This window comes from Nansenia antarctica (assembly GCF_963989245.1).
Source record: "Nansenia antarctica genome assembly, chromosome: 1".
NCBI classification, from domain to species: Eukaryota; Metazoa; Chordata; class Actinopteri; order Argentiniformes; family Microstomatidae; genus Nansenia; species Nansenia antarctica.
Genome location: NC_137674.1, coordinates 88,276,415 through 88,303,292, shown reverse-complemented (window position 1 = coordinate 88,303,292; position 26,878 = coordinate 88,276,415). Strand labels below are relative to the sequence as shown.

The following is a 26,878-nucleotide window of genomic DNA, read 5'->3' as shown; positions in this document are numbered from 1 at the left end:
TTGAATACCCCTCTCTCTCCCTCTCTAAAACAAATTTTTTTGAGAGAGGGAAATTCAAGCACTTTCAAGGACCCATGTCTATTTTCAAAAACGTTCAAGGCCTTGATTTTTCCCCCTCAAATTCACAAACTTTCAAGGACCCGTGGGAACCCTGTAAAATGCATTAATACTGTTTTATACTCAATACAAAATAAAATAATATATGTATATGTCTTTAAAAGAACAAACTGATTAAATCACTTAAGGCCAAACTGATTGCATCACTTATTAAGCCACTATCACTATAACAATAGATCAATAGATCAACATCAAGTAGAATACTGATGACTAGTAACCAGTCAAGACCATTGGACTCCGGGATATATTTGAGCTCCTGCATGAGGGCTGACGAGTTGGCGATGTTTACTTTCCTGCTGGCTAGCTGTTGTGTCGTTACTTTGGCCAGATCATCATAAAAAAATCGAACAAGGACATTTAGGATTTTGTCCATGTAAAGATTAGTAGCTTCGTCGATATTCATTGACAACTTTGCTTTTTTAAGCTTTTCACACAGAAGTGTTTTAAATTTCGGGACAAAGGCCATGTGTGTTTAAATAGCTGGCGTGCTGATTGGAAACGGACAGCTTTGTCAGTGCATTTTTGTCTTCTGATAGATAGATAGATAGATAGACTTTATTTGTCATTGCTACAGTACAGGTACCAAACAACGAAATTTAGGAGGGGAGGCTCCCCTGGTGTTTAGGAAAGGAAAAAGAAACACATTTTAGAAAAAGCATAGATGCATAAAATCACAAGAAGGTAAGGAGCTGGTTTACATCAATAAAGGCTATGTACACAATCCACTGTACTATACTGCACAGATAGTCAACTAGGGTTGTCATATTGCACAAGAAAGTATTTTTTCACATTATTTTAAAGTGTCACAGTTTGCAGGCTTGAAAATGTACATGTTTGTGATAGCTTCTTGCACAAATCGACGAGTGGCTGAGCCATTATGAAAGACAGATCATGTTCAGCTATAAACGCGCACACTCGGATCTTTTGCTCGCAAACACGGTCGGCCATTGAAGATGAAGTGGTAGGCTACCTGTAGCCGTCGCTCCCGGCAAGGTTGTTGTATGAGCAAGCGCTCGAACCGAAGCTTGGTGACCGGGATCTGAGGCATGTCGAGCAATAACCTTCTTCCCACTACTATACTATATATATATATATATATATATATATATATATATATATATATATATATATATATATATATATATATATACTATAGTATATACTATACTGCCGTAGACGAGTTTCTTTGAGCACGGCGTACAGAAACAAGCACCCGACTCCCTCAGTTTGAGGCACCACGTCCCATAAGGCTTCCCGTCACTACTCTCCTCTATCCATGCCCAGTGCCATTTATTCCTTACTCCCCGTTCTAGTACAGCTGTGTCTTCGCCAGGTTTAAGAAACTTGGCTTCCATTTTAATACTCTTACTAAAGTTAGCGAGATAGCGGGCTGCTAAAAGCGAACGTCTCTACAAGCTAACATTACACTCATTCAAACTTCTTAAGGCCCGCCCCACTACTCTGCCTCCGATTGGCTATAAGTCGTTGGTTGGCTTGAGCAATGTGATACCATTGGTAGGCGGAACTGTCTCTTTGCTGAAGATGACTCTTTAAATTACAATGTAAACAAATAGCATGTGATTTTTAAATTTATTTTTTGCTCAAAATTCCGGCACCGTGCTGAAGAACTTTAAGCCCTGCAATCTCTTTGTCGTGGTTAGACCTGCAGCATGACATTGATACAACATTACCACCCAAACAATCTCTATGCGTAATAGAAATCATGAACATTACAAACTCTTACCTGATTTTTATTACATTTTTATTAAAATTATAATAAATTTAACAATGCAGTGGATGCAGATGCAGTGGAGCGCTGCGAGTGCGGGGGGGGTTCAGTCCATTTTGTGGGGGGACCAGTGGAGGAGGTGGGCCCCGGCCGCCAGGCGGGCAGATGGGCCCAGGCTGAAATGCCAGGGGTGACGGACATGGAGCACTTCCCCCGACCCGAAGAGAGGGAAGATGAAGCTGGGGGAGGCTGCCAAGAAGGCTGGGGCGGACACACACACACCTGGACAGGACATAAAAACCCCTTAGAGAGGACAGATCTCTTCAGTGGTAACATCATCAGTGGTAACCATCTACCACTGGGTTTGCAGGGTTGAAATATACATGCCCTTCATGAGGCTAACTTCAATGGGGTTTTCTAGCATCATTAGTGCTCTTGTTAGCCCCTGGTGTGTGTGTGTGTGTGTGTGTGTGTGTTTGGGTAGTAGTCACCATATGGGGAGCTCTGGGTGTGCATTAGTCCAGGGGTGTGGAGGCTCAGTGGTCTCAGGATGGGGGGCTGGGGGGGAGCGCCCCCCTCCCCTACACAGCCATGACAGGGCTGCTGCTTCTCCTTCCCTCTGTGCGGAGGCTGCTTCCATGTCTGAGGGAGGGGGAGGGGCTGAAGTCTCTGTTTATATTCAGACATATAGATTATATACACTACCGTTCAAAAGTTTGGGGTCACCCAGACAATTTCGTGTTTTCCATGAAAACTCACACTTGTATTTATCAAATGAGTTGCAAAATGAATAGAAAATACAGTCAAGACATTGACAAGGTTAGAAATAATGATTTTTATTTGAAATAATAATTTTGTCGTTCAAACTTTGCTTTCGTCAAAGAATGCTCCCTTTGCCGCAATTACAGCATTGCAGACCTTTGGCATTCTAGTAGGGCTGCCACAAACGATTATTTTCATAGTCGATTAGTCACCGATTATTTAAACGATTAGTCGACTAATCAGATCATAAATTACAGCTTATCGCACAATTACTCAATCGCTCTTATTTAGCTATCATCTTCTAAATCAGCTTCTAAATTTAGCTTGAAGTTGTTAGTTGTTGTTGTAGGCATGTGCTAACTAAAAATAAAGACAATTAAAATGATTGTTCACTCAAAAATAGATCTTTTAATGAAGCAGCATATTTATTTCTGGCATCACTTGCATGTAATGTAATGTAATAGTGCAAAACAAAGGGTATAGTGCATCTTCTCAGGCATCAATTTTATCACAGTACATCATTTTTAAAATGTAGTACTCAGCAGTTTACACTCTACTACATTTAAAAATGGTGTTTGATGCCTGAGAAGATGCACTATACCCTTTGTTTTGCACTCTCCCTCCCTCTCTCTCCCCCCCCCCCTCTCTCTCCCCCCCCCCTCTCTCTCTCTCTCTCTCTCTCTCTCTCTCTCTCTCTCTCTCTCCTCTCTCTCTCCCCCCCCCTCTATCTCTCTCTCTCCCTCTCTCTCCCCCCCCCTCTATCTCTCTCTCTCTCCCCCCCCCCCTCTATCTCTCTCTCTCTCTCCCCCTCCCTCCCTCTCTCTCTCTCTCTTACACACAGGGCCGGACTTATGCATGGGCTACCCTGGGCTTGAGCCCAGGGGCCCCGGGCTACAAGGGGCCCCAAAATAAATCCAAATGTATGAATAAATATTTGCTCTTTGATTATGAATTCATAAATTACGTTCAAAAATTGTTTTGTTGCAGTGCAGGGCACGGAAATACAGCCCCCCCCCCCCCCCGCGGGCATGGAAATACAGCCCCTATCACTATTCCTACTGGACGCTCTGATGAATGACGTGTTTTAATTTGTTTAATTATACTGTATATTTAGGCCAATGGAGAGGTTTACATCGACGCGTCACGCGCAGGGCAGGGGCATCATCTTTGGTGGAGCGATTGTCAATGTCATGATCATGGCGGACAGGAGGAATTACGAGAGTGGAGCGCAAAAAAGAAAAATGAAAAATGAAAAAGTGGAAAGCGAAAGGGAGACACTGAGAAAAACTCCAAAACTTACTGGGTTTTTCAAACCAGTCGTAGATGCTTCATGAGTTCAGACACTCGCGCCCAGACACATACTGTAGCTGTCCAATACACACCTCACTTACATTTCGTCTCAGGCACCCACACACTCCCCCCACGTAGGCCCTGTTAGTGTAGGTTTGTTATTTTGTCTGTCTTTATTTAAAAAAAAAAATATATATTGTCAACCTTGTCTCTGTGTCCGTCTGTTCTGGGGTTCTGCCACATTTGACCGCTTGGTTCAGGCCTAACACTTGCTTTTTCTTCATGTGCTTTATGCCAATAACATACTCCATTGGGATACGTGTGTTTCTGGTCATAGGTTCTGGTTGGTGTAGTTGTAGCTTATCATTTTTAGTGTAGGTAGGGGCCCGAACAATGACTCAAGCCCAGGGGCCCCCACCCCCCTAAGTCCAGCCCTGCTTACACACACACATTTAATATCTTTATTTGCGTTCACATTTTACAATAACATTCTTGAACACAAACAGTATTAGTTGCACCAGCATAGGACACTCGATAATTCAAGCTTTACAATCTGTCTATGGGTACAGGTAGCAGCGTCTCCTCCATATGTGGCGGCTGCCTGACGACTAGTCTGTGGACATTACCAAGGCTTCCAAATAAAAACACTAATAATTTACATTTGTACCCAAACTGTACAATGGCATAGAGATCCGTGTCCACTGACAGTCCTATGTTCAGGTGCGCCAGGGAAGGGTCGGCATTCTCCGGTAGTCTATAGACTCTCCCGCTGAGCAGCGCCCGCTTGAACGCGAGCCTCAATACGGTGATAAAAAGCATTGATGTCAAAGCGAGTTTTCCAAGCACTGGTTGCATCTTCTACATTAACGATGGCAGTTACAACGGGTGTGTGTGTGTGGGCAGATGTTAATAAAACGTTATTTAGGTTTAGATGTCGAAAAACTCTCAAACAACTTTCACGAGCTGTGCGGCCACCGGCCCGCTCCCCAGCTGCTGCTGCACACACACTAGAGTGCAGATCAGACTGACGCACTTCACATATCACATCGTGTAAAAAAGTCCTCCTTCCATTCTGGATGGAAGTTGTACGTTATTGGTTTCTTACTTGGTCCAGCTTCCCCACTCATTTGTATACCCTTTCTTTAGTATTATATAGTAAATAGTAGAAATTGGAAGGCTAACTAGTTAATTAGTCTCGCCGGTATTGTAGTTGGCGCTGTTGACTGCGCATGCGTGGTGAACCGTGTGTTAGGTGAAAAGATCAGATCTCAGACTGGCTTACCTGTACGTCAATCAAGTGGCAAAAGCCATAGTGAGGATGGATGATAGGCGAACGCTAGCCAGTGGCAGCTTCAGGGAAGAAAAACGAATGCTTATCGCTTATTTCAGCTCCCAAAAAACATGCGATGACGTCGATTACCAAATATGTCGGCGACGATTTTGGTAATCGACGTCGTCGCGACTAGTCGACTAATCGTGGCAGCCCTACATTCTAGCTGTTAATTTGTTGAGGTAATCTGAAGAAATTTCACCGCACGCTTCCTGAAGCACCTCCCACAAGTTGGATTGGCTTGATGGGCACTTCTTGCGTACCATACGGTCAAGCTGCTCCCACAACAACTCAATAGGGTTGAGATCTGGTGACTCCCCTGGCCACTTCATTACAGACAGAATACTAGCTGCCTGATTCTTCCCTAATTAGTTCTTGCATAATTTGGAGGTGTGCTTTGGGTCATTGTCCTGTTATAGGAGGAAATGGGCTCCAATCAAGCGCTGTCCACAGGGTATGGCATGGCGTTGCAAAATTGAGTGATAGCCTTCCTTATTCAAAATTCCTTTTACCTTGTACAAATCTCCCACGTTACCAGCACCAAAGCAGCCCCAGACCATCACATTACCTCCACCATGCTTGACAGATGGCGTCAGGCACTCTTCCAGCATCTTTTCATTTGTTCTGCATCTCACAAATGTTCTTCTGTGTGATTCAAACACCTCAAACTTCAATTTGTCTGTCCATAACACTTTTTTTCCAATCTTCCTCTGTCCAATGTCTGTGTTCTTTTGCCCATATTAATCTTTTCCTTTTATTGGCCAGTGTCAGATATGGCTTTTTCTTTGCCACTCTGCCTAGAAGGCCAGCATCCTGGAGTCGCCTCTTCACTGTAGACGTTGACACTGGCGCTTTGCGGGTACCATTTAATGAAGCTGCCAGTTCAGGACCTGTGAGGCGTCTATTTCTCAAACTAGAGACTCTAATGTACTTGTCTTCTTGCTCAGTTGTGCAACGGGGCCTCCCACTTCTCTTTCTACTCTGGTCAGAGCCTGTTTGTGCTGTTCTCTGAAGGGAGTAGTACACACTGTTCTTCTTCTTTCGTGTAACGTCAGAGGTCCAACTCGGTGTCGCGTAGCCATGCCCGCATCTCTGGTTCTAGGTCGAAGAGGCTGGCTTCTGAGGGTGGTCTATATAAGGGGCAGATGGTGATTATGTGGTCGGCGGTCTGCTCTGGGTCACCGCACTCGCATGCCGCACTGTCCGCCAGGCCCCACGCCTTCATTGATGTTTTAAAGCGACCGACACCAGTTCGTAGACGGTTCAGTGTGGTCCATTGCCGGCGTGGTAGGTCGTCTCCTCCAATGGCGCCATCTCCTGGGTCCCAGATGTAGCGGTGGATTCGGGAGGGCCCGGCTGACTCCCACTCCTGCTTCCAAGCTGCTGCCAACCATGCATCTCTGGAGATGTCCTCAGAGGTGGAGTTGAGCATGGCTTGTGCTGCCTTGTTGTAAGGGTGGCGGGTCTTGAGTCGGCTTGGAGGTGCTGGTGTTATGCAGGATGTGCCAGTCATGCTTTTGTGCCTTCCTGGCCAGGGCGAGGGTGGCAGCCTCCCGTCGGAGGCCGGCCGGTGCTATTCCCGCGAGGACTGGCAAGAGGGACACAGGTGTAGGCTTCAAGCATCCAGTTATTATTCTGAGGGAGGTATTGATAGCCACGTCGACCTTTCTCGCATGAGGGCTTCTGCTCCAGACTGGGGCGCAGTATTCCGCTGCAGAGAAGGCCAGGGCTTGGGTGGATATTCTTAGCGTCTTAGCGGAGGCTCCCCAGGTTGTACCAGCAAGGCGGCGGATCAGCGCGGCCCTGGATGTCACTTTGGCCTTGACTTCTTCCAGGTGTTGCTTGAAGGATAATGTCCGATTCAGGCGCACTCCAAGGTACTTCAGGGCTTGCTGGACCTCCAGACATTTGTTGTCAACGCGCACCTCAAGTTCCCTCCTGGCTTCTCTGGTGCTAAGGTGGTATGCCGCTGCGACTGTCTTTCCGACACTGAGTTGTAGACGCCACCTTCGAAGGTATGCTACCAGTGTGCCTATGTCTACGTTAAGACCCTCTTCCATCGCCTTCCACGTTGGTCGGCTCAGCATGATGGCAAGATCGTCTGCGTAGCCATACTTTCTAGATGCTAGATACACACCGTTGTAGGAAATGTTCAGTTTCTAGGCAATTTCTCACATGGAATAGCCTTCATTTCTAAGAACAAGAATAGACTGTCGAGTTTCATATGAAAGTTCTCTTTTTCTGGCCATTTTGAGAGTATAATCAAACCCACAAATGTGATGCTAGGCAAACTGGCTAGTAGTCGCTCTATGTGTAGAGGGCTGCAAGGGAATTTTCCTGGCTACATAGTGTACAGGTTTTTGCTTTTGCCTGCTTGTGGCTCTGTCAGTATGTGAAGCGCATTGAGTTGCATCTTGTAAGAAATGCGCTATACAATTTTTTTTTTTTATTTGATTTGATTTGATGCTCCAGATACTCAACTAGCTCAAAGGAAGGCCATTTGTATAGCTTCTCTAACCAGCAAAACCGTTTTCAGCTGTGCTAACGTAATTGCACAAGGGTTTTCAAGGTTTTTCTAATCTATTAGCTTTTTAACGCGATTAGCAAACACAATGTACCATTAGAACACTGGAGTGACGGTTGCTGGAAATGGGCCTCTATACACCTATGTAGATATTCCATTAAAAAACTGATGTTTGCAGCTAGAATAATCATTTTCCACATTAACAATGTATAGAGTGTATTTCTGATTAATTTAATGTTATCTTCATTGAAAATAACAGTGCTTTTCTTTAAAAAATAAGGACATTTCTAAGTGACCCCAAACGTTTGAACGGTAGTGTACATGCATAGACTGGGACAACTAAATGAGCTTTCTCATAACGACTGTTTGAAACTGGCTGGATTTAGTCTTGTTCAAAGAAAACCGAGAGAAATAGTGAAACCAGTCCATACACAAACCCTCAAATAAAAGCTGAGAATCTCTACTGTAACTTCATGGTTATTGTTTTTGATTTCCAATCCAAACTTTTGGAGTGTAGAGTCAAGAGACTAAAAAACACTTGACTGTCCCATTACTTAGGCAGGGAACGGTGTGTTTCATTTTAGGATATCACCGACTAAACACAGTCAAGCCTGTGTCCTTACCTCAGTTGTGTCTCCATGGTAACCCAGGTCTTGGGCTGCCTTGGGCTGTACCACCTCTGGGGTGGGGGGGTCCGGGGTCCACCCCTGGTCCTATTAACAACATTAAAACATTACACACAATAGAACAGTTAAGGCATTGGATATGACGTCTGATAAGCCATCAGATACACTACTGAGAAACAAGAGTAAAGGTATAATGCTATAATGGTAACTATAAAAAAATGTTGTTCTAATTCACGTGAGCCAGTGTTTCCATGTATTGCAAACAATATCGAAAAAGTACTGTTGGGATTACTTTTTGTGCATTAAACAATACAACACCCTTTTAGAAGGTCGGAGTAATATTATAAAACTATAATAATCAAATTGATTTACTTTTAATAGACATGCATTATCTATTGTACACATTCACACTCTTGTTCAATCTGAGGGCGTGATACAGGGTCAGTGGTCCTACTTGGGCCTTGACGTTGACATGTTTCACCCCGATGTACTCCAGCTCTGGGAGGTCAAGTAGCTCCTCCACTTCATCTTTGATCCCGACAGCAGGGCGGGTTGCAGCCTAAAACACACGTATCGCTCACCACATGCACCCTCACAGAAATAGCACATCTAACAATGATATGTTATATGAAGAAAGCTTGTATCTATTGTACGTGTGTGTGTGTGTGTGTGTGTGTGTGTGTGTGTGTGTGTGTGTGTGTGTGTGTGTGTGTGTGTGTGTGGTGTGAGTATTGTTAGAATGGGGAAAGGGGAGCTCTTCACCTGGGGTGTGTCAGGGGTTTGGTCCATGTCCATGTCTACTTCCATTCCTTCATCAAACACACCTTCTCCCAGATAGAGGGTCACAGGGTTGAACTGGTCACACAGCTGAAAGGAGAAATAAGAATATATCAGAATAAATGGATGAATGCAATCGATCATTGTTGTTGAATGGATATATACAGTATGTGTATGCAAGTGTGTGTGTGTGTGTGTGTGTGTGTGTGTGTGTGTGTGTGTGTGTATGTGTGTGTGTGCCTTACTGACCTCTGAGTTGACTGCAGAGGGACAGGAGATCCCGTGGCCCTGGCTCTGCAGGACACTGTGAATGTACACGTCCTCCTCTGTGTTTGTGTCACACAGGAAGACCTGCAGAAAGTCTGTGTGATAGCTGTCCAGGGCTCCCACCAGGGGGCGCTCACAGCACAGCTTCTGGAAGGAGCTGGTGGCGTTCAAACTCCAACTGCCCTGGAACACCAAAACACTGGCTTTTAATATTGTTAAGTAAGTAAAGTAAAGTAAAACTTTATTGATATGGCGCCTTTCGTACATGAATGCAACTCAAAGCGCTTTGAATGGGAGAGTGCTATCCTGAATGTAAATGTGGGTTATGGAAGTCAATGGGACTATGGGAACAGTACAGTGTTAAAAGCTTGGGGAGATTGGTGGTCAATAAGAGTGATATGAGATTGTGTGGAGCCTTACACCCATTGGCTTGATTCCAGTGAGCGATGAGGGGACTGCTTGTGCCGGGAGCTCAGAGTAACAAGACCTTGGGGTGAGAAACCAGAGAGATGGAGGGAGACAACAGCAACACAGACAAGGAGGTCTAAACACTTGTCATCAAAATGACCGTCACATTTACGCAACATTGACTTTACACTACAGTATGTGGCGAGAAGCAGTCTCCCACACTATGGTGTCGACCCAAACCATACGGACACAGTACGACATTGTTACGGGTCAGACTGCTTTCTTGTCACATACAGCTTCTCAACATCAGCTTTATTTTAGAGAGCCAAGCTACAATGAAACACAGAGTGAACACCTACACACAGAGCTGCCAAGTCTCACGCTTTGGTCGTGAGACACACGCATTCAGGACTGAAGCCGTAAGCCTTGTCTGTGAAACCGGCCCATTGACTTTCATTGATGCATACTGTCTGAACTGGACCAGAAGAACCCTACTTGTCTACATTGCTGTCTGTCTGTCTGAACTGGACCAGAACAAGCCTACTTGTCTACATTGCTGTCTGTCTGTCTGAACTGGACCAGAACAAGCCTACTTGTCTACATTGCTGTCTGTCTGAACTGGACCAGAAGAAGCCTACTTGAGGAACTTGAGGCTGGTCCTGTCCACAGTGGTGAGGTCCCCATAGTCCACGTAGTAGACCTCCACCTGGGTCTGGCTGAGGATGCGGTGGACGACGACGCGGTAGAACCACATGTCTCCGGGATCCACGCAGCACACCTGGCCCTGACGCACGAAGCCTGAGGGAAGGGCATAGCGCTCCGCCACCTCAGGACAGGTGTAGCAGCTCCTAGGAGGAAGACATGGTCCCACAAACTCTGACAGCATTGGGCTACTTTACGCAAATCCAAAGTGACTTCAAACAAATACATTTAAGTAAGTGAATCATCTATCCATCAGTCATTGTAAGAAAAAATCATCTATGCTAAGATCTATGCTAGGCCATTGGCAGTCGCAATGCTAGAAGAAGGAAGATTTTTTTAAATTTATTTTTTATTCTATTCATGGTTCTATTTGACCAGTGAAGATGCAGTACTCTGATCTAACCATAGGGTTACGTTCCAGCTACTATGTCATTCATGTGGTTACCTGAGATATTAGACCTGATAAGAGATCTGATCATCTGCAGCATGACTACAACCAAGGCAACCATTAATTTCCTGTTCATGTTTCCTTCCCGGTCTGAGTGGCACCGTCTCCTCACCTCATCTTCATCATCATGTCCACCAGGGCGCGGGCCTCCTGGGTCTCGTTGAAGCGGATGTAGAAGTTGCTGGGTGACTCCACATGCTCCACCAGCACAGATATCAGCTCCCGGTGGCCCCTGCGCGTGGGAGCCCTCAAGCGCTGACCCCGCAGGGCGTCCAGAGGAACCACCTTCCCAGGACTGGACCGGACCTGGACACACACACACACACACACACACACACACACACACACACACACACACACACACACACACACTTGTGTTTTTACTTGTGTCACCACAAAGAGGCTTTGAGGACTGAATGAAGGTTCTCTAAGATTTACAATCTCTAAAGAAGATGTACAGGTGATCAGACATACAGGTGATCAGACAGACAGGTGATCAGACATACAGGTGATCACAGACATACAGGTGATCAGACAGACAGGTGATCAGACAGACAGGTGATCAGACAGACAGGTGATCAGACAGACAGGTGATCAGACAGACAGGTGATCAGACATACAGGTGATCAGACAGACAGGTGATCAGACAGACAGGTGATCAGACATACAGGTGATCACAGACAGACAGGTGATCAGACATACAGGTGATCAGACAGACAGGTGATCAGACAGACAGGTGATCACATCTATTCTTGTGAATGCATTTTGGTTTCAGCCTCAATTGTCTATGAATTTGTCCAGCTTCTGCAGGGGGCATAGAAGCTATGGATTACACCTTGAACAAAAGGGCAAGTAGGACATACCAGCTGCCCATGTCTTCTTAGACCTGAGTCAGACATACCAGCTGCCCATGTCTTCTTAGACCAGAAGAAGTCCATCTTAGAGTCAGATGGGTCTCTTCTCTCACCTGTTGGAAGGTCTTGGTGGTGAAGCGGAGGTCTGTCTCTGACTTCAAGTCTGTGTCATTGGAGGCAGAGTCCTCCTCCTCCTCGCCCTCCTCCTCCTCGCCCTCCTCCTCCTCCTCCTCCTCTCTCCGGCCCTCCCAGGGCGACGCCCCACAGCTGAGATGGCAGCCTTGGCTGGAGGGGTTCAGACCTTCACCCTGCTCAGCATCTGTGGGGCTGTCGGCCTCTACAGCCCCTGGCCAAAAACATCAGGGTGCTGCGTTTCTACAAGACCATGAGCTATAAGATACAGTACTCAGTTCTGCTATAAGATACAGTACTCAGTTCTGCTATAAGATACAGTCCTCAGTTCTGCTATAAGATACAGTCCTCAGTTCAGCTATAAGATACAGTCCTCAGTTCTGCTATAAGATACAGTACTCAGTTCTGCTATAAGATACAGTACTCAGTTCTGCTATAAGATACAGTCCTCAGTTCAGCTATAAGATACAGTACTCAGTTCTGCTATAAGATACAGTACTCAGTTCTGCCCCTATCTTCACATGACCCTTCCCCCCGATGGGACACATGGCTCTCAAGAATGTGGGAATGCAGTGGGATTAGCTGAACAGAATCGATAGGATGCATTTTACTTTTTAACTATTTAGCAGACGCTTTTATCCAAAGCGACTTACAATTACAGATTATAGAGACACAGTAAATTAGGGCTAAGTGCCTACTCAAGGGCCTACTAGTGGTGGTGTTCCCAGGTCTTACTCAAGGGCCTACTAGTGGTGGTGTTCCCAGGTGGGATTTGAACTCATGACCTTCTGATCACCAATCCAACTCACCATCCACTAAAACACCACACCCTCATGGCCATGTATAGTTAACGGTAGAAAACAGGGACACTGAATGAGCAGTATGGACACAAGTGCTAAACAATTGCAATATTGATAATGTATTCCTGCTTTCACATCAGGTGCTTGAAACAAATACATTGAGAGATGTTTTAAGAAATGTGAAGAAAAACCAATGTTGAACAGAAAACATACCATCTTATCTGTCTACACAGATATATCTGCACTATACTATACTACACTATACTATATACATACTATACTACACTACACTATATATATATATACTATACTACACTATACTATATCCACTGCAGCATCAACCCACCTGTGTCTCCTACCGGCCTCACAGCTGTGTCTGTTGAGGGGTTCTGCTGTGGTGGAGGTGGCTCTATCTGTCCCGTCCTCCCTGGTGTCGTCACCCGTGGCGCCATCGACACCCCGACCTGCCCCGCCAGCGGCCCCATGGCAGGCGCCACCTTTAGGGTCAGCAGGGAGCCCGTCCGGCTCTGCTTGATCGCCACCAGGTCAGCCGCCGCCGCCAGCATCTCCGTGACGGAGTAGAAGCCGTAGTCGGTGACGCGCAGCGGGCGGCCGAAGCGTCGGGCGAAGCCAGCCTCCAGCTCTGACAGGCCAACGGGCCCCTGGGTGAGCAGCTGGCCGAGCTGGGCCCGGAGCTGAGCAGGCAGGGCCGGGGGCGCGGGGGCCCGCCGGGGCGGCGCCATGGAGGACGGCTTTCTGTAGCGCGGGGAGAAGAAGCCGCCGCTGTTCCTGGCCACCAGCTCCCCCATGCCTCTGGTGCTGTCGTCCACAACCGCTGCAGAGGGACCAAGGGATGGGAGGAAAAAGAGAAGCAAAGGGATTGGATGGAATGAAGTCATTATTTTTCATTTCATACATGTGCTCTGTGCAGGTCAAAGTATAAGACTGGGCTTACCTTTCAACACCAAGCTGCCGTCTCTCAAATACCTCACGTTCACCACGTCAGGCATCGCCATCATCATGTCCAGCACATTGCTGAAGCCCAGGGCCTTCAGAGGCAGAGGGTGGCCCATCATGTTGATGTAGTCCTGTTTCAGTTGGTCCAGGGACAGGCCTAGCTTGCTTGATATGAGCAGGGAGCGCACCTCCTTCTTCAGCTTCGAGACCTTCTGGTCTTGGGTCATCCTGCCTGTCAACTGTCAGACCAAGGAGAGATGAGGAGAACAGATACTTTAGTACAAACCTAACAACATTTCAAAATGTTATAGTGACAATCAAATTAAACCCATGTTTCTTAGGCTGCTAGTTACTCACGACCTGTTCTTTTCTTTTCTTTTTTAAGGTATTATTTTTTAAGTCCAACCAAGTCAACTCGAATCTGCAAAGCAATTTATTTAGAGAAGAAAGTTATCTATCCATTTTGTTGGCCAATAGTGTCTTCTATGGATGCAAAGCAACTTACTCACTACTTGAATAACAGTTCAGCCAAGTCGATTCACGAGAGAGAAGTCAAATAAAGACACGTATTGGCAGTGGTTTTTAAGTCGCTGTTCTCACACTTCAGCGAGTAACCTTATAACCGTAACCCTAACTAACCTAGGTTAACTAACCCTCACCAACCTAACCTAGCTTAACTAACCCTAACCAAGGTTAACTAACCCTAACCAACCTAACCTAGGTTAACTAACCCTAACCAACCTAACCTAGGTTAACTAACCCTAACCAACCTAACCTAGGTTAACTAACCCTAACCAACCTAACCTAGGTTAACTAACCCTAACCAAGGTTAACTAACCCTAACCAACCTAACCTAGGTTAACTAACCCTAACCAACCTAACCTTAGGTTAACTATCCCTAACCAACCTAACCTAGGTTAACTAACCCTAACCAACCTAACCTAGCTTAACTAACCCTAACCAAGGTTAACTAACCCTAACCAACCTAACCAAGGTTAACTAACCCTAACCAACCTAACCTAGGTTAACTAACCCTAACCAACCTAACCTAGGTTAACTAACCCTAACCCAGCATTGACATTGACTTCATAGCTAGCTAGCTAGTTAGCGACCATGGTACATCTGTCTTATCAACATTGTTGCACGACAGTTGCAGCTTGCAGAATATAATATAATAATATAATCTTTACCAGCCTCTATTCAGACACGGTTGTCCATGAGGGTTTGTGTACGTTCAAATAAGATTATTATTATTATTCATGAAACAGTACGTTCAAATAAGATTTTTGAAATGTTATGAAACAGTCCTCAGTCTTGAATCAGCAACGTGCAGGTGTTAATGAGACAGACAGCTGACATCATTATCACACTGACTTCAGTCATGACAGAATAACTATACTTATTATAACTATATATATATATATATATATATATATATATTAACTACTATAACTTTGAGAATCACCTAAAAGGTTGCATCTGAAGGATATTAGATATTACTTACTAAAGGAAGGTCCTGAAGAAACTTCGTGGGCAAGCCTTATTTTGGTAGTTAGAGGGGAGATGGATAGATTCATAGATAGATAGAGTGCTTAATGTTTAAAGAGCCTCAATAGTATCAAAAATATGTTTAGAAGTGGGGTCAGTCAGTACACATTTTAAAGTTGGATTGAGATTTCACCCTCAATGCATTGACCGATGAATGATCAGCACTAGCAGTAGCACCCTCTGGTGGTATTCAGCTGTAAATGTAGGAGTATGTTCTATTCAAGTGGTGTCAATGAAGCACACTGGTAATGTCCATGATTAAATCCAACTGGGAAATAAGAAAAGGAGGTCTTGAAGGGGTTACACAGCCCTGACAGCTGACACCCTCCTCCTGAAGAGGGCTGCTAAAGACACACAGAGAGAAAGAGAGAGATTAAGAGATTAACTATATATAAACCCCTCAAAAAAAGTTCGGAAATGCTTTTTTGGTTGATTATTCCTCCCCTTTAATAATACCAATTGGTATTGTATTTTATATCGTTGGAAAGCCTGATTGGTCACCTTTACAATGAGGTACAACTTGTAAGGATCATACATTCATGGAAGGAGTAACACAGCTAAACGTGTGGGTAGCGGCCCAAAATTATTTGCCAAACGATCAACAACCATGACGTGCGCCGACACCCACCATCGTTTGTTCGGGAGGGGGGAAAGCTGAGGACTAGAATTTCAAGTCCTGATCTGGGCCCACTGAATGTGTGACCGATGACAGGACGCTGATGTGTACTTTAGGCACACAAAAATAATGCTGTAATGAAACGTCAAAACATGTAGGTGTCTTCTCAGCACGAGTCAACCTAGCACAAAAAAGGACAACTGAAGCATTTCAGCTAACTGACACGGAGAACAGTGATGAGCGCTAGCATACAGAAAAATGAACCACGACGAGGTTAGCTAAATAAAGTCTCTAAAACGCTCATAACACCTATGTTTTCGATACAACATGACAGAATTTATGTGCACTCATCCTTAAATGCATGTACAACTTCTCATGTGCACTCAAATTAAAGTTATGACAAGTATATTACAAGTTTACATTGCACTGCTGTAGGTAGACACGTACCTCTCTCCGTCTCATAGAATGCAGACTGAGAGAGAAACGCGGAAAATGCAACCTATAGCCACCACTGCCCCCTAGGGGCGCAATTACACACACACATATCCCAATACCTAGATTCTAGTGATAGAATTTAAGCACCTGCGCACCTTGCATGGCGGTAGTGGAGAGAGAGGGGAGCGATGTATTTTTGTTGACCGCATTATACGCATATGACGCAGATGAACCACTGACCTCATGTCTTTTAGCTTGCTTGTATAGTTGTTTTTATTTTCTTAATATTGTTGTCTTTATTTGCACTTGACACCACGGACCTAATTGTCTCTTAGCTTGTTTTATACCATTTTCGCTTTTTAATTTGTCTAGTGTGTAATATTTGTGAATATGTGAATATGTTTTTCTGTTTTTGCACCTTCAGAAGAACCACTACAATGTCATTGTATAGGCAACTGTACAAGGACAATAAAGCCTATTCTATTCTATATTCTATACGCATTGTTTGTTATTTTTCTGGGTTTGATCGCTTATGGATTATTTTTGTACGTCGCCAAGTTTGATTGTTCTATTATTCAATAAATGCTCTAAAACATACTTTTCATCTCAGCGGATTGTTTGGCGCGTCATACAATTACCAGCCCAGACCCTGCTTACGTCTCTCAGCGACTTTTTACTTTTGTCTGCTGCCTATCAAAATCAAAAAATATTTTTTGTCGTTTAAAAACAAACAAAAACGGAATGGTTAAAACCCTTAATATGTAATAACCAACGTGATACAAGACAGTCATAAATAAAGTATTTATTTCAAATATAATTTTTTATTTTCATTAATCTCGGCGGGCCACTTGTAGATGGCCTCTGATTGGCCGCCACTGATGTGTGACATCTCGCACAATGTATTATGACGTATTAGAGTGTACCACTATAAACCACGGTGCGTCCTGTCATCAATCACAACTTGGTAGACATCTCATATGTCACGTTGTATAATAAAACAAGGAGAAGATTGAGACTCAAAGAAAGCAACAAACGGTAAGAATACCTATTTGAAAGCACTGTCAAGAGCAATAAGCCTATTCATAGTTTGCAGTCACGTGACTGGCGCAGAGCCCTGGCGACCTGTCATTTTCCCACCTGTTTCAAGCAACGATTAATTAGATCACCTCTCAAAAGAAGAAAAACAAAGATATGTCAACAAACTACACATTTTGGACACTTGCGATCCATATAGAGACCCGCCGCAGTATTTCAATCAGTAAAAACAGCGAAGTCGCTGCCAGAGCTGCAGTTCGGTGATGTTTACATATATCTGGTGGAGAATCCTTCCCCTCACACTGCCGCCAGGATGAAAGCGTACAAAAGTACAGACACTTATCTGTTTTTTCCATCAGGATGGGTCAATAATGCTAATGTTAGCTAGCTAGCTAAAGCACCTACATAACCAACTCCAAGCTGGTAGCGTCCACAAAAACAATCCATGTCAGAACGATTATGCAAATATAATGACTACAAATAGAATAACTAGGCTAGTCAAAGTCAAAGTCAGCTTTATTGTCAATCCAATATATGTACAGACATGGATTATATGTACAGTCAATCCAATATATGTACAGACACAAGATAAAAAAATAACTATATACAAAAAATACCAGATAAAAGATTTGAAATGTGCGGTACGTACAGGGGTGGAATACAATATGAACAATGACAATAGTGCAATGGTGGTAATTGGCTCAGTATAATAGAGTAAAGTGGCTAAAGTACGTAAATAATTAAAATAATCAGTGAACTTGAGCTTATCTTTGAAATGTTCAGAGCTGCAGAGACGTGTGTACTTTGATGGTTTGCCCTCCACAGGGACTGAGACACGTCAAAACCACAATCTTCTCTCTGGGTTTTCTTTTTCTGAGGGAATTCTGTAGAAGCACAACCCAGGGTCGTCTCCTCGTCGGTTAGTGCACCCGATTGCACAGCAACTATCCAGCATTTTGTCAAACAACTAATTACTTGGTAAAAACCTGATAAAATAGCTGGCAGGCAGCAGAAGAAAGATTAGTTTCGCCAGGTGGGCGTTCCCATTATGCCGTGACGACACGTGCAAACTAGCACGGTCAAGTGTAATCAGGGTTGCCAGATGGGATTGTCAATTTCCAGCCTAAAACCCGCCCAAATGCTTTTCTTCCAGCCCAGTGTTATCAAAAGTAGCCCAATCGGCGGTAACCCGCCCCATCTGGCAATACTGAGTGTAATAGGCCTATATAGCACTGTCAAGAAGAGTAGTATAGTATAGCACATATAACACTTAACCCCTGGGGTTGGGTCAGATCGTTTGATGTATCTCTGATTTCCATTATACTGTGTGTCCTGTCAAAGGGCTGTACACCCAGGTCCCATCCTAACATGAACAGAACAAGCCTGTACACCCAGGCCCCATCCTAACATGAACAGAACAAGCCTGTACACCCAGGCCCCATCCTAACATGAACAGAACAAGCCTGTACACCCAGGCCCCATCCTAACATGAACAGAACAAGCCTGTACACCCAGGCCCCATCCTAACATGAACAGAACAAGCCTGTACACCCAGGCCCCATCCTAACATGAACAGAACAAGTCTGTACACCCAGGTCTTATCCTAACATGAACAGGACAAGCCTGTACACCCAGGTCTTATCCTAACATGAACAGAACAAGCCTGTACACCCAGGTCTTATCCTAACATGAACAGAACAAGTCTATACACCCAGGTCTTATCCTAACATGAACATAACAAGTCTGTACACCCAGGCCCCATCCTAACATGAACAGAACAAGCCTGTACACCCAGGTCTTATCCTAACATGAACAGAACAAGCCTGTACACCCAGGCCCCATCCTAACATGAACAGAACAAGCCTGTACACCCAGGTCTTATCCTAACATGAACAGAACAAGCCTTTTGCTGTCGCCTTCTGACTGATTGTCATTTTAATCCGTTTTTATGTGATCCCGTCTGAAGCTACTTTGACTTCACGTAACAAGTTGACCAGAATGTGAGATCCGAACTCTGTTGTGTAGCAGATGTTTGGCATAAAGAGGGCCAAGAGAGCCACCAAGCTCTCCAAGAGCACTAAGAAGTGCGCCAAGAGCGCTAGGAAGAGCGCCAAGGGCCTTAAGAAGAGCTCCAACACTGATGCAGGTGAGAGGGTTTTCTGTTTACTTCTCCCTGTAAAAGTCCCTATGTTGACTATTTGAAGACTTGTTTGATGAGAAGAAAAAATTTCTTTCATTCCATTAAACATCCAATCACAGACAATGATAATGACTTGACCATCATTCCAATATCCACATGCTAACATTCATTATGAATGCAAGGCTGGGAAATGACTCCATCATGGTATGCTAGTGTGAATATTGTAACACAACCATTGATTGTCTTAATGTACTACAGACTATATGTCATAGGTGGCAATAAAACCCCTCTGTTTGGTTCTTTTAGCTCCTTCTGTGATGTCCTCCGCTTCCGGAACGAAGTGTGTGGACAGAGAAGCAGTAATGAAGCTGCTGGCGGAGGAAGGTGTGGTTGGTGCGTTAAACATCAACACAGCTGATCAGGCCTCCTTCCCCATCCTGATGACCTTCATGAAGGGTCTCAGTGATGAGTAAGTATTATGCGCTCTACTGTATCTATGCTCCTTATGTTTCTATACACACCCAATATTTTGCACCCTGCGCATAAACAGTACAACAAGTGTGAGCCAAGACCAAACAACTGAAAATGTTTACTTGTTTCTTCACCAGGCAGTGGAGGGTGATCCACGACGGCATGAGAGACCCTGTAAGTGTATTTGATGTGTGTGACTTCAGAGTTAGCAGGCATACCATACCAGTCATTGTTTGTGTTGTGAATCAGTGAATCGAAATGATTACCTTCTTTAAGCTGAACACCGACTAATTCTTCACTCTCTTTTGAATGAACACAGATGACCAAGGCAAAGCTTGACTTCACGGGTCGGAAGATTGTGAAAATAATCGCCAACATGGCCATAGAGGTCCTCCTCCCGACTCTTCAGCGGGTCATAGAGCTGAGTAAGGCCAGGGAGGCTGCAGTCTCTGAGTGGGTCAGGGCTCTCCTCCACCACCTCCCTGGAGGAAGGAGAGGCCCAGTCCCCCTGCCACTCAGACACTGAGTGGGAGACCAGCACATCAAGGTCTTCCTCTGCGAGGTATGCTATAATCACAGCCACGCCTCTATGACTACAATGATCATAACATCACAAATAACTTAAATCAGGGGGTAAACCCACACTAAGCTTTTTTTTTTTTACTTTGTTTTGTTTTAGAACCAAATGTTTGTTGCACAGTTTAAGTGTTGGACTTTATCAATGCTGATAATACAATGATTTTTTTGGTGATGAAATGTTTTGGCCATAGACAAAATACCAACAATAATCAGAATGAGTAACAACGTACTGTAAAAAGTCAAATCCCTCTCCACTACATCAGAATCTGATGTGAGCCACCAATGTGATAACTCTTATGCTTTTATCCCCCAGGGATTGATAAAGTTGCATTCGATTGAATTGAATGTCATATTTGTCTTTATTTTGAAGTTCCCAGACTTTGCGGCAGTGTGTGTCCGGAGGATCCCCCCCCCTGGATGATCCACTCCAGGTCCACTTTGGGATCACAGAGGACACCATCCTCCAATCACTGGGCTCCGTCTCCTCTGGCTCATTTGATCTGACCAGACCTGTGGTGAGAGACGTCCTGAAGCAGGTGAACTCTGACGTCTCCTTGATAATCTCCTTATCAAGGTCAGAGAAGTCCACCCCCATAGTCTGCGACAGGGACACCACCATGTCCGCGGCTAGGAGGATGTTGCACGTGGTGTGCACCAAGCTCCGGGAGTTGGGGATCACCAAACCAGTGGTGCCAAAGGTCAAGGTCACGACCTCTAAGACCGACGTGGGGCCAGTGGCGGCAGAAGTCATGACTGCCATCGTTGAGACGGTGGAGTCCTGCAGCACAGCTGATCAGGGGGCAGCTGACATGTTCAGACAGTTGGCAGAGAAGATCAGCACGATCAGCTCTGTCTCTGATGAGGACGGATCCTCTGCTGGAGCGCCGCATAGACGCGTGTCCTCCTCTGGCAGTGTGGGACACCTCAGGAGTCTGTTTCACTCCGAAGCCACCAAGGCCGTGAGTGCAATTCTGAGCCGGAATGGCTTATCTTATAGCTATCTTATCTTAGCTTATCTTATATCTATAGATATGGAATGGAATGGACTTTATTTGTCATTGCTACAGTACAGGTACCAAACAACGAAATTTAGGAGGGGTGGCTCCCCTGGTGTTAGGAAAGGAAAAAGAAAACACATTTTAGAAAAAGCATAGATGCATAAAATCACAAGAAGGTAAGGAGCTGGTTTACATCAATAAAGGCTATGTACACAATCCACTGTACTATACTGCACAGATAGTCAACTAGGGTTGTCATATTGCACAAAGAGTATTTTTTCACATTATTTTAAAGTGTCACAGTTTGCAGGCTTGAAAATGTACATGTTTGTGCCTCAGCACTAGCTGCCATACAATCCGTCCGGACTGTCCTGGGCCCAGAACTTAGGCCTTTTCTGTGTTCAGGGCCTTGACGGCCCTGTGGTAGAAGCAGTCCTTCAGTCTGTTTGTCTTAGCGGCCGGGGTCCTGTACCTCCTGTTCGAGGGCAGCTTGACAAAGTGTACGTGCCCAGGGTGGGTCGGGTCCCTGGAGATCTTGGAGGCCCTCCTGAGACAGCGTGTGTTGTACAGCTCCTCCAGAGAGGGGAGGGGGGCGCCGGTGATCTTCTGTGCTGTTCTCAAGACTCTCTGTAGCTCGTTTCTCTCCGCTGTTGTGCAGCTGTGGAACCAGTTGGAGATGCCGAAGGTGAGGATGCTCTCCACTGCGCCGTGGTAGAAGGCCACCAGTATCTCCTGCTTGTTGTGTTGTTTCCTGAGGCATCTCAGGGTGTATAGCCGCTGTTGTGCCCTCTTGATGGTGCCTTTAGTGTTGTCCTTCCAGGCCAGGTCATCCCGCATGTTGTGTCCCAGGAATCGGAGGGTTGAGACTCTCTCCACGCTCTCTCCGTCGATGAGCAGGGGCTGGATCTCGGACTTTTTCCTCCTGAAGTCTACGATGAATTCCTGGGTCTTTGACTTGTTTAGCAGCAGGTTGTTAACCTTGCACAGCTTGCTCAGTTGCTCTACCTCATCCCTGTACGCCGCCTCGTCCCCCCCCGAGATACATCCCACCACGGTGGTGTCGTCTGCAAACTTTACGATGTAGTTGCTGGGGTGGACGGGGGTGAAGTCGTGGGTGTAGAGGTTGTAGAGGATGGGGCTTAGCACGCAGCCCTGGGGTGACCCAGTGCTGAGGCTGAGGGCTGTGGAGGTGTGGGGGCCCACCCGCACCCTCTGGGGGCGGTCGGTCAGGAAGTCCTTGATCCACGCACATATAGAGTGTGATAGACCCAGGTCTAGTAGTTTGGTCACTAGCCTGTCTGGAAGGATGGTGTTGAAGGCGGAGCTGAAGTCCACGAAGAGCAGTCTCGCGTAGCTGTTTCCCCTCTCCAGGTGGGATAGAGTGGCGTGGAGAGTCGTCGCTATGGCGTCCTCTGTGGACCTGTGGGCTCTGTAGGCGAACTGGTATGGATCCAAGTTGGGCGGGAGGCGTGTGAGTATGTGGGCCCGGACTAGTTTCTCGAAGCACATCATGATGATTGGTGTGAGTGCCACCGGGCGGTAGTCGTTTAGGCAGCTCACCGTGCTTTTCTTCGGGACTGGGATGATAGTTGAGGTTTTCAGGCAGGGTGGGACGGTGGCCTGGGACAGGGACTGGTTAAAGATGTTGGTGAGATATAAACATGGAGGAGGCCTCAGATATTGTTGATGAGTTTGTGGCAGACATAAGGTCTATCACTCACTCAGCTGGGTCTGGTGCTTCAAAGGAGGAGTCTCTGCATGTTGCCCTGACCCTAGTTCAGAGGCTTCAGAGAAGGCTGAGAGCGTTTTACGCGCGGCTGGTGTCTTTTAAAGGCACAAGCCAGAAGAGTAAACTGCCCTCAGACCAGGATAGATTCATCCATGGATCTACTCTGGTAAAAGCGGAGTCTTCTCGCAGTGAGCCTATTTTTCCATCCAACTCACTGGTTGGAGTAGAGCTGCGTAGAAGTCAGAGTGAATGCTCTCGACCGATGCTGGCTCTCCAGAGCCCTCCGGTGAGCCAGCTCGAACTCGACCGCACCACCAAAGAGGTTCTGAGCGAGATTCTCGTCTTTTATAAGACAGAAGACGAGAGGACAGCCTCCGCTGGACCAACGGCGTCTGATGAATCCCTCGCTGCCTGCGAGTTTGTGGAGGACGTGTTAACATGGTTATGGGAGTACTCCTCCTCCTCCTCCTCCTCCTCCTCATCAGAGAGTTTGTGCGTGTCTCCGAAGGCAGTCGTGAGCGAACTGTCCAAGGAGGACTTTCAGAGTCAAGCCACTGAGAAAGTGAGGGATTGCTCCCTCAGTTCTTCCCACCACTCTGGGTCAACTACCTCCTCCTCTCTGTCACCTGCCAGTGCTGACTCGTCAGCATTAGACCTCGTCGGCATGGTTGTGAACAGTGTGAAGAGCCTGTTCCAGGACGAGGAGTCCTCAGCTGGTCCCGGTGTGCTGCCCACACACACTGAGGCCTCTGAGGTGTCCGAGGCTAGTGGGCTTAGTGCTGGTGATGGTGTGTCGGAGCTGAGACTGTGGTCTACAGCGCAGACCATCTGCAGAGATCTGAAGAGGAAGCTGAAGGAGTTCTTCACTCGGCGTGAGATGCATGCCTCTGAGCAGAGTGCATCGATGGCTGAGGCTAGAGACAGCATTAGCCAGATCCTGGTCGCCATTCAGGGTGACATGGAGGCACAGTCAGGGGAAATGGAGACCTCAGTGGAGCTACAGCAATGGCACAGTGCTGTAGGATCTCTGCTGGAGAATGTAGAGAGGGTGTGTAGTGAGGGTAGTCTCACATGTCAGCCTCCCACAGAGCTTCCAGCAGAAAGCAGTTTCCCCATCGTCAGAAGCAGCTCTGACGAGTCTGTGCCGGAGGATTCCGTCGGTGACTCCAAACAGCGGATGGCCGACGTGGTGCAAGTCCTGATGGACCACATGGACTCTGTTGGTTCTTGAAGAGGTCACCTCTCTCGGAGCTGACCTCACCAGACGGGAGGAGCTGCTGTCCCAGGGGGGGATCCGCACCCTGACCATCGCCCTTGTGGACAGACTCCAGGAGCTGATGTCACTCCACAGCAGTCTGCCAGTGGCCGTTGGGACCAGTGTGTCGGACAGTGTTCTGTACAAAAGGCCACCGGCAGAGAAGCGTGCGATGGTGTGCAGTGAGGTGGTCTCCGCCTTTGTGGAGGAGTCGGTGAAGCGTTTGCTTCTTCAACTGATCGTCCCTCCCTCATCATGGAGCATGGAGGTGGAAGCTTCCAACAGCAACGCCCCGACCAGAGACTCCAGCCACAAGAGCCTGCTGTCCACCAGCTCTTCAGAGATCTACAACGACACAGTGGATCTGTTCTCCAGGGCCCTGGTCAACCAGGTCAACCAGGTGATGGCCCTATCAATGGGATCCGACACCTCCACAGCCTCGGTCACACAGCCTCAGAGGGATGCTAGTGGGAAGAAGAAGAAAGGGAAATTCAGCAAATTCCTTTCAATGATGAAGCGCAAGGTCAAGGTAAAACAGAAATATACAGTGAATTTATAAGAGAGCCACATTCCACATAATTTCACATTAAGGAAATGTAATGTAAAGGTAAAGTCTTACCAGTTTATCATAAGACAGCAGACAAGCTATGCATTTTTGTTGTAGGAATAATGGGATTTTAAGAGATATGTTCTGTCATTGATTCTTCTTCTGTAACAACTGATATAGTGCAAGAGGACCAACCAGGTTGATGTCCAGCCTCCAGCCCCAGGACCGGAGGACATCAAGGTTGGTCTCCAGCCTCCAGCTCCAGAACAGGAGGATATAAAGGTAGGTGTCCAGCTTCCAGCCCCAGGACAGGAGGGCATCGAGGTTGCCCACGACGATGGATACAGCAGAGGTAAGTCAACATGTAGAACACATAGACCAAGGACATACTAACCAAATTAATGAAGTATTCTATTCTGTAGCTATAGGCCTGGTGAAGCTCATATGAACTCTCTCTCCTCTCTCTAGCGGCCAGCCCAGTGACAGCTGAGACAACGCCTTGTGAGGAGAGCGGAGCTTCAAAGAAACAGAAGCGTTCCCTCCTCCAGAGGATGCGCACATCTGTGAAGAGCCTTGGGCTGCTGAGCTGCCGTCCAGGCAGACGGTCTCCGTCCAACGAGACCCTGTAACCATCTTCACAACGATGGACCCACAGAGGTAAGTCAACACATAGAACACATAGACCAAGGACATACTAACTAAACTAATAAAGTATTCTATTCTGTAGCTATAGGCCTGGTGAAGCTCATATGAACTCTCTCTCCTGTCTCTAGCGCCCGGCACAGTGGCGGCTGTGACGACTCCTCCAGAGGACGCACACAACTGCAAACAGCCTTGGCCGGAGCTGCTGTCCACCGTGAATAAAACATTATTTGGATTCCATTCCTTTTGCTTGTGCATTTTTCATATGTTATGAACTTGTTATGCTGAAGATTGTGTAACTAGATAAGTGGTCTTAAAAATATCATAGCTAGAAGCAACTGCGATTACAGCAACAAATATAGTAGCTAAGCATGTTTACAGCTATGCCTGAGGCAATATCCCAATAGAAATGTAATCATAACAAGAATCATATACAAGAATCATATACAAGAATCATAACAAGAATCATGTACAAGATATATAATGAATCATTAGAAATATACATGAGCTATAAATGGTAGGCCTACTGAAGAAAGATGGTCATCCATTCTCCCTCCCTCCCTGATAGTAAACAACAAAGTAATTACTATTAAAGTGATTATTACTATACATTTATTAACTTTAACTTTATGAAGCAGTTTAATTGGAGTTGTGTTAGCCACATAAAGAAAATACATATCTAGAACTGAATTATGAAGGTTACTATGGGGATTAGGTTAGAGAGAGAGAAGGAATGAGGATTGTGTTACAAGCAATATCCCCCTACCTGGTCGTACCCTTAAATGTCCACTAGATGGCAGGCATGTATCAGCATAAAGCAGGGGTCTCCAACCTTTTTTCATCTGAGAGCTACTTTGAAAATATTTAAGTGGCCAAGAGCCACTCATATCTTATTACTTACATTCATTCACATAACGTATTCTTTTGTCTTTTTATCTCTTTCAAAACCTTGTGCATGTGTGTAACAAGTGCGTTGACTCATTCCTACACTTAGTGAGATGACTGTCACTGCATGGAGTCTATAACAGTTGTGTATGCTGGAGTGTATCCACTTAGGTTCACTCTTATTCAGTCATTTAAATGCCCATCTGTCAGTCTTGTTCAGAATGTAGATTTCATTACATTCATATCAGAAAAAGCTGATTCTCAAAGGTATGTAG

The 26,878-nt window shown here is 45.8% G+C and overlaps 1 protein-coding gene across 1 annotated transcript; it reads right to left on the bottom strand.

Annotated features, from left to right (window-relative positions):
- Positions 1-1,952: 1,952 nt before the first annotated feature.
- Positions 1,953-16,567, bottom strand: LOC308153653 (tudor domain-containing protein 5-like; the record flags this gene model as incomplete). Its single annotated transcript, XM_080526848.1, has 13 exons — positions 1,953-2,128; positions 2,338-2,488; positions 8,376-8,465; positions 8,833-8,937; positions 9,141-9,245; positions 9,405-9,605; positions 9,843-9,909; positions 10,469-10,678; positions 11,093-11,286; positions 13,126-13,601; positions 13,722-13,962; positions 15,576-15,615; positions 16,563-16,567. The coding sequence occupies 13 exons, from the start codon at positions 16,565-16,567 to the stop codon at positions 1,953-1,955; spliced, it is 2,061 nt and encodes a 686-aa protein (XP_080382974.1).
- Between the last annotated feature and the right edge of the window lie 10,311 nt (positions 16,568-26,878).